The sequence below is a fragment of the Lolium rigidum genome, chromosome 3, assembly GCF_022539505.1.
Source record: "Lolium rigidum isolate FL_2022 chromosome 3, APGP_CSIRO_Lrig_0.1, whole genome shotgun sequence".
Lineage (NCBI taxonomy): Eukaryota > Viridiplantae > Streptophyta > Magnoliopsida > Poales > Poaceae > Lolium > Lolium rigidum.
The window spans coordinates 31,387,988-31,397,102 of NC_061510.1; the positions used below are offsets into that span (position 1 = coordinate 31,387,988).

The following is a 9,115-nucleotide window of genomic DNA, read 5'->3' on the forward strand; positions in this document are numbered from 1 at the left end:
ATACGAATTTGTTTTATGAATGCTGCTATGTCTTAATATAAAATTAGTTGGTTTTTAAAATGTTCACTTAAAAAAAATATAGAAGTACACTTACTGTGTTTCTTTGAAGCATTTAATGTAGGGAAGAGAAATGCACTTATTGCCTGACGAAGGGAGCGGAATGTTTTTTGGTTCTTGAGCTCCAGTGCACCTTGCATATTTTAAAAGTTCAAAATTATATTTACATGTTTTAAAAAACTGTGAAACAAAATCCTAAAATTAGCTAATGATGTATCGATCTTGCAAACATGCATAAACTCAATTCAAAATGTTTGTATTCTGAAATACACCAAAACGACAAAGTCAGATTTTTTCTGGAGATTTGAATTCACTCTATTCAGATCCGCACTTTTTTTTTAATTTGTATCACTCAAACTACAAATTTTGTTTTTGAGATTTTGCCCATTTATGGATACATCAGTATCTACTTTTAGGACTACCGCAGAGCATTGCGGCAGTGTTACCGAAGTTGAAAATAACTAAGCTGCAAGTTAATTTTGGAATTCAGTTTCCTCCATAAAAAAAGGTTCGCAAATATTGGATGTAAGTTATCATGATTGTTGAATGTTCCTTAAAACACATGCTACCCAATAAGCTGCTCGCCTCACTGTGTTTGGTTCACTTGACTTTTCCTTCGAAATTAAAGATCTCACGAGGCAGCAGTCCTGTAGCACCTCCGTCCCTATCACCTGGAAAGGATTCGCCATTATTTATTCCCATCAATTCTCTTCTCCTTCCCCTCAGCTCGATCAAGCCCATAGGAGTAGATCGTTTCCTATTACATGAGCGCCCCCGCTACCATTCTCAGCCTATCTATTGCATGTATTAGCTCGGTGACGCAGCAGGCCAGCAGCAAGCCAGCAGCTACCTGAGCTGATTTGGTATACATATATATACACAACTGGATGGAGAAAGACCCGCCGTCGTGGTTCCATGCGCAGACGGCGCCGACGGCGCGCGTGGACGGCAAGACGGTGCGGCTGTTCCAGTGCCTCTTCTGCGACAAGACGTTCCTCAAATCGCAGGCGCTGGGCGGCCACCAGAACGCGCACCGCAAGGACCGCGTCGGCGGCTTCAGCGACCCCTACGGTGATGGCTTATTCGGAGGCGCCACCCGGTCCACCGGGGCGCCGTGGGATTCTGCCTCCGGCCGGTCTATGTGCGTTAACATCGCTTCCCACCGGAGTGGCGCGGCGCCGGCGTCGACACCAGCAGCCGATGCGTCCAGGTTGGAGAGGTGGGGCGGCAGGGCTCCACGCATGGCGGAGCGCGCAATTCTCCTGGGGTCATCGGAAGCTCGAGACGGCGTGGTAAGGGCCTCCGAGGAAAGCGACGCCGATGAGACCCTGGACCTGGAGCTGCACCTCTAGCAAGCGTCGCCTACCTGCTAGTGCCATCTTGCAAAGGTATTACTCCGTACTAACTCCCATCAATCTCTTTGTTAATCAGATCCTCGTATGTTTAACCTAGTTGATCTCCATGCAGGGGCTGTCGTCCATCAATTTCAACACTGAAGCCGAAGAAATTAATCTGTGTCGGCGATCGGAGTTGATCATATATACAGCGACGTCGGCTACTCTTTGTACATTTGTGTGTCCTTGCAATCGACATACTACTGCTCCTAGTCCTAGCTCCTAGATTTGTGGTTTCATGCCTTACTATATTGGTATATGCGAACGGAAACCGTATGTACTGTAATAGGTACACTCGTACGGCATGTTTTTTTTAGCAAAGGGGTTTCACTCGTACGGCATGTAAAACCAGCTCGATCGTAATACTCCACGAATGAATATCACCTGTAGTGGTAGTACACTACATGAATGAGCCGCTGTTGCTTCCCCGTTCTCAATTTGTCGTCGCGTCACTCGGGACCATTCTGATCAATGTACCTTTCAAGCATACCATCGGATGCTTAATTTGGTAAAGCTGACTGGCCACTTGTTCCTCCTACCCAGCCATGTGATTCGATGGGACACTCCGTACGACGTACTAGTCGTACAGTAACTAGTATGCCAAGGAAAACATACAGTGGAGTGTGGAGGGTAGCCATTGGCCATTGCCGTGGTACAGTGGATGGCAGTGCTGTGCCGACGATTAACACAGCGCGCGCACTGCTAGGCCCTCTCCTGCTCTCTTTAATTTGTACAAAATCCGGCGGTCGTTCGGTGTGAGGGCATCTCCAACGGGCCCTCTCCTACGACGCGAGTCTGCGTGGATAAAAATCGCACTCCAGCGGTTAGACGTAAAATGTCCGCAGTGTTTATCTTGCGGACATCCGCACGTCCGTTTGGGCTGTATAACCCTTCTCTCTCCTCCTTTAATTTAAGATAGGCCATATGCTGATCACTTCACACCAGAAATCAAATCTTTCTCTCGCTCCTCTCTAATCAGTGCATGACAGGCCCTTGCGGTAAAAAATTGTGTCTCTGCCACTAGAGAAGGGGCAGATGCATGCGGACATGTGACCACTTTTTGTATCCGTGTTCGACGCAAAGGGACATAAAAATTTCGTCTGCCCGTTGGAGATGCCTTGAGGTTGGTCGTGCCATACACTCGAGTTCGTGGACGCCGGGTCGGCAGCCTCGGAAGTTGGACCGCATGGATGGGTTTGGCAAGCTCCGTGGCGGTGGTGATGGCATTTCCCCTTGGCAACTATGTCTGCGAGAAGCGGACATCGGGAGACCTTGGTGGTGGCGGCGCTTCGGTTTCATCATCTCCCATATCATGTTTTGAAGACCGGGCTCGGAGGTAGCAGATGATCCGACATTGGGCGTGTGGGTAGGTTGTTTCGGGCGAAAGCCCCGCGTTTGGCGCCGCCGCCGATGACGCCTGCGGGTGTCGTAACTCTCTAGGGGGCATCATTGTGGGTAACTTTTGCGCGAGGGCTCCGGGTGAAAACCCTAGACCGTATTGACGACGGCGTGCAATGTCGTTACCTTCTTGGAGGCGTCTGATGTCTACGGGAGCTTCTATTCTTGTAGACAGTGTTGGGCCTCCAAGAGCAGAGGTTTGTAGAACAGCAGCAAGTTTCCCTTAAGTGGATTACCCAAGGTTTATCGATCTCAGGGAGGAAGAGGTCAAAGATATCCCTCTCATGCAACCCTGCAACCACAAAGCAAGAAGTCTCTTGTGTCCCCAACACACCTAATAGGTGTACTAGTTCGGCGAAGAGATAGTGAAATACGAGGTGGTATGAATATATATGAGCGGTAGCAACGGCACCGAGAAAAGTGCTTTGCCCGGGACGAGTAAACAAGCGGTAGTAACGCGGCGGTAGTAACGCGAGTAAAACGAGTAAACAAGCGGCGATAGCGATATTTAGGAACAAGGCCTAGGGATTAGACTTTCACTAGTGGACACTCTCAACGTTGATCACATAACGAGAATAGATAAATGCATACTCTACACTCTTGTTGGATGATGAACACATTGCGTAGGATTACACGAATCCTCAATGCCGGAGTTAACAAGCTCCACAATTCAATGTTCATATTTAAATAACCTTAGAGTGCATGAAAGATCAATAAGACTAAACCAAGTACTAACATAGTATGCACACTTGTCACCTTCATGCTATGTAGGAGGAATAATACACATCAATACTATCATAGCAATAGTTAACTTCATAATCTACAAGAGATCATAATCATAGCATAAACCAAGTACTAACACGGATGCACACACTTGTCACCATTACACCGTGCGGGAGGAATAAAACTACTTTAATAACATTGCTAGAGTAGCACATAGATAAATTGTGATACAAAATACATTGCAATCATAAAAAGATATAAATAAGCACTTCACTACGCCATTCATAACGGTGAGTAAGTATTACGTGAAATATAGCCTAAGAGACCCACACGGTGCACACACTTGTCACCTTTACACACGTGGGACAAGGAGTCTCCGGAGATCACATAAGTAAAACGCACTTGACTAGCATAGTGACATCTAGATTACAAGCATCATCATATGAATCTCAATCATGTAAGGCAGCTCATGAGATTATTGTATTGAAGTACATAGGAGAGAGATGAACCACATAGCTACCGGTACAGCCCCGAGCCTCGATGGAGAACTACTCCCTCCTCATGGGAGCAGCGGCGGTGATGAAGATGGCGGTGGAGATGGCGGCGGTGTCGATGGAGAAGCCTTCGGGGGCACTTCCCCGTTCCGGCGGGGTGCCGGAACGGAGACTCCTGTCCCCCGGATCTTGGCTTCGCGATGGCGGCGGCTCCGGAAGGTTTTCCGTATCGTGGTTCTTCGTATCGGGGTTTTCGCGACGGAGGCTTTAAATAGGCGGAAGGGCAGCCTCGGAGGGGGCACGGGGGGCCCACACCATAGGGCGGCGCGGCTCCCCCTCTGGCCGCGCCAGGGTGTGGTGTGGGGCCCCCAGGGCTTCCCTCTGGCGGCTCTCGGGTGTTCTGGAAGGCTCCGGGGAAAATAGGACCCTGGGTCTTGATTTCGTCCGATTCGAGAATATTTCGTTACTAGGATTTACGAAACCAAAAACAGCGAGAAAACGACAAGCGGCACTTCGGCATCTTGTTAATAGGTTAGTTCCGAGAAAATGCACGAATATGACATGAAGTGTGCATAAAACATATAGGTATCATCAATAATATGGCATAGAACATAAGAAATTATCGATACGTCGGAGACGTATCAAGCATCCCCAAGCTTAGTTACTGCTCGTCCCGAGCGGGTAAAACGATAACAAAGATAATTTCGAAGTGACATGCCATCATAACCTTGATCATACTATTTGTAAACATATGTAGTGAATGCAGCGATCAAAACAATGGTAATGACATGAGTAAACAAGTGAATCATAAAGCAAAGACTTTTCATGAATAGTACTTCAAGACAAGCATTAATAAGTCTTGCATAAGAGTTAACTCATAAAGCAATAAATCAAAGTAAAGGTATTGAAGCAACACAAAGGAAGATTACGATTCAGCGGTTGCTTTCAACTTGTAACATGTATATCTCATGGATAATTGTCAACATAGAGTAATATAACAAGTACAATATGCAAGTATGTAGGAATCAATGCACAGTTCACACAAGTGTTTGCTTCTTGAGGTGGAGAGAGATAGGTGAACTGACTCAACATAAAAGTAAAAAGAATGGTCCTTCAAAGAGGAAAGCATCGATTGCTATATTTGTGCTAGAGCTTTTATTTTGAAAACATGAAACAATTTTGTCAACGGTAGTAATAAAGCATATGAGTTATGAAAATTATATCTTACAAGTTGCAAGCCTCATGCATAGTATACTAATAGTGCCCGCACCTTGTCCTAATTAGCTTGGACTACCGGATCATTGCAATGCACATGTTTTAACCAAGTGTCACAATGGGGTACCTCCATGCCGCTTGTACAAAGGTCTAAGGAGAAAGCTCGCATTTTGGATTTCTCGCTTTTGATTATTCTCAACTTAGACATCCATACCGGGACAACATGGACAACGAGATAATGGACTCCTCTTTAATGCATAAGCATGTGACAACAATTATTATTCTCATATGAGATTGAGGATAAATGTCCAAAACTGAAACTTCCACCATGATTCATGGCTTTAGTTAGCGGCCCAATGTTCTTCTCTAACAATATGCATGCTCCAACCATAAAGGTGGTAGATCTCTCTTACTTCAGACAAGACGGACATGCATAGCAACTCACATGATATTCAACAAAGAATAGTTGATGGCCTCCCTAGAAGCATGGTTATCGCACAACAAGCAACTTAATAAGAGATAAAGTGCATAAGTACATATTCAATACCACAATAGTTTTTAAGCTATTTGTCCCATGAGCTATATATTGCAAAGGTGAATGATGGAATTTTAAAGGTAGCACTCAAGCAATTTACTTTGGAATGGCGGATAAATACCATGTAGTAGGTAGGTATGGTGGACACAAATGGCATAGTAGTTGGCTCAAGTATTTTCGATGCATGAGAAGTATTCCCTCTCGATACAAGGTTTAGGCTAGCAAGGTTATTTGAAACAAACACAAGGATGAACGGTGCAGCAAAACTCACATAAAAGACATATTGTAAACATTATAAGACTCTATACCATCTTCCTTGTTGTTCAAAACTCAATACTAGATGTTATCTAGACTCTAGAGAAACCAAATATGCAAACCAAATTAGCAAGCTCTAAGTGTTTCTTCATTAATGGGTGCAAAGTATATGATGCAAGAGCTTAAACATGAGCACAACAATTGCCAAGTATCAATTTATCCAAGACATTTTAGAGTTACTACATGTAGCATTTTCCAATTCCAACCATATAACAATTTAACGAAGAAGAAACTTCGCCATGAATACTATGAGTAGAGCCTAAGGACATACTTGTCCATATGCTACAGCGGAGCGTGTCTCTCTCCCACAAAGTGAATGCTAGGATCCATTTTATTCAAACAAAACAAAAAAAAACCGACGCTCCAAGCAAAGTACATAAGATGTGACGGAATAAAAATATAGTTTCGGGGGAGGAACCCGATAATGTTGTCGATGAAGAAGGGGATGCCTTGGGCATCCCCAAGCTTAGACGCTTGAGTCTTCTTAGAATATGCGGGGGTGAACCACCGGGGCATCCCCAAGCTTAGAGCTTTCACTCTTCTTGATCATAGTATATCATCCTCCTCTCTTGACCCTTGAAAACTTCCTCCACACCAAACTCGAAACAACTCATTAGAGGGTTAGTGCATAATAAAAATTAACATGTTCGGAGGTGACACAATCATTCTTAACACTTCTGGACATTGCATAAAGCTACTTGGACATTAATGGATCAAAGAAATTCATCCAACATAGCAAAAGAGGCAATGCGAAATAAAAGGCAGAATCTGTCAAAACAGAACAGTCCGTAAAGATGAATTTTATTAGGCCACCAGACTTGCTCAAATGAAAATTCTCAAATTTAATGAAAGTTGCGTACATATCTGAAGATCATGCACGTAAATTGGCTTAATTTTCTGAGCTACCTACAGGAAGGTAGACCCAGATTCGTGACAGCAAAGAAATCTGGAACTGCGCAGTAATCCAAATCTAGTACTTACTTTACTATCAAAGACTTTACTTGGCACAACAAAATATAAAACTAAGATAAGGAGAGGTTGCTACAGTAGTAAACAACTTCCAAGACACAAATATAAAACAAAAATACTGTAGCAAAATAACACATGGGTTATCTCCCAAGAAGTTCTTTCTTTATAGCCATTAAGATGGGCTCAGCAGTTTTAATGATGCACTCGCAAGAAGTAGTATTTGAAGCAAAAGAGAGCATCAAGAGGCAAATTCAAAACATATTTAAGTCTAACATGCTTCCTATGCATGGGAATCTTGTAAATAAACAAGTTCATGAAGAGCAAAGTGACAAGCATAGGAAGATAAAACAAGTGTAGCTTCAAAAATTTCAGCACATAGAGAGGCATTTTAGTAACATGAAAATTTCTACAACCATATTTTCCTCTCTCATAATAACTTTCAGTAGCAACATGAGCAAACTCAACAATATAACTATCACATAAAGCATTCTTATCATGAGTCTCATGCATAAAATTATTACTCTCCACATAAGCATAATCAATTTTATTAGTTGTAGTGGGAGCAAATTCAACAAGGTAGCTATCATTATTATTCTCATCAAGTGTAGGAGGCATAGTATAATCACAACAAAATTTACTCTCCATAGTAGGTTGTACCAAAAGACCACTATTATAATCATCATAAATAGGAGGCAAAGTATCATCAAAGAAAATTTTCTCCTCAATGCTTGGGGGACTAAAAAGATCATGAAAACCAGCTTCCCCAAGCTTAGAACTTTCTATATTATTATCAACAATGGTGTTCAAAGCGTTCATACTAATATTACTACCGAGCATGCAAATAAGATTTCATAGGTTTTTTAATTTTCGCATCAAACCATCCATGTCTTAGATCAGGAAATAGAATAAGAAGCTCATTGTTGTCCATTATGCCAAACTAGTGTAAACAAGAAACAAAAAGATGCAATTGCGGGATCTAAAGGAAATAGGTTCGAGCACACACACAACGGTAACGAGAAAAGTACTTATGCACGGGACCGGAGTATGAGAGCCTTTTACCTTTCCTTCCGACAACGGCGCCGGAAAAGTGCTTGATGTCTACGGGAGCTTCTATTCTTGTAGACGGTGTTGGGCCTCCAAGAGCGAGAGGTTTGTAGAATAGCGAGCAAGTTTCCCTTAAGTGGATTACCCAAGGTTTATCGATCTTAGGGAGGAAGAGGTCAAAGATATCCCTCTCATGCAACCACTGCAACCACAAAGCAAGAAGTCTCTTGTGTCCCCAACACACCTAATAGGTGTACTAGTTCGGCGAAGAGATAGTGAAATACGGGTGGTATGAATATATATGAGCAGTAGCAACGGCACCGAGAAAAGTGCTTTGCCCGGGACGAGTAAACAAGCGATAGTAACGCGAGCAGTAGTAACGCGAGTAAAACGAGTAAACAAGCAGCGATAGCGATATTTAGGAACAAGGCCTAGGGATTAGACTTTCACTAGTGGACACTCTCAACGTTGATCACATAACAGAATAGATAAATGCATACTCTACACTCTTGTTGGATGATGAACACATTGCGTAGGATTACACGAATCCTCAATGCCGGAGTTAACAAGCTCCACAGTTCAATGCTCATATTTAAATAACCTTAGAGTGCATGAAAGATCAATAAGACTAAACCAAGTACTAACATAGTATGCACAATGTCACCTTCATGCTATGTAGGAGGAATAATACACATCAATACTATCATAGCAATAGTTAACTTCATAATCTACAAGAGATCATAATCATAGCATAAACCAAGTACTAACACGGATGCACACACTTGTCACCATTACACCGTGCGGGAGGAATAAAACTACTTTAATAACATTGCTAGAGTAGCACATAGATAAATTGTGATACAAAATACATTGCAATCGTAAAGAGATATAAATAAGCACTTCACTATGCCATTCATAACGGTGAGTAAGTATTACGTGAAATATAGCCTAAGAGACCCACACGGTGCACA

At 43.0% G+C, this 9,115-nt stretch overlaps 1 protein-coding gene and 1 long non-coding RNA gene across 2 annotated transcripts; both read left to right on the forward strand.

The window, feature by feature from the left end:
• Nucleotides 1-661: 661 nt before the first annotated feature.
• Nucleotides 662-1,190, forward strand: LOC124694598 (zinc finger protein KNUCKLES-like; the record flags this gene model as incomplete). Its single annotated transcript, XM_047227565.1, has 2 exons — nucleotides 662-843; nucleotides 931-1,190. Coding segments are annotated over exons 1-2 (282 nt in total), but the record flags the coding sequence as incomplete, so codon positions are not given.
• Nucleotides 1,191-1,238: 48 nt separating this feature from the next.
• LOC124695439 lies at nucleotides 1,239-1,863 on the forward strand. Its single transcript, XR_007000566.1, has 2 exons — nucleotides 1,239-1,445; nucleotides 1,525-1,863. It is a non-coding gene; the product is annotated as an uncharacterized LOC124695439 (long non-coding RNA).
• The last annotated feature ends 7,252 nt before the right edge of the window (nucleotides 1,864-9,115 follow it).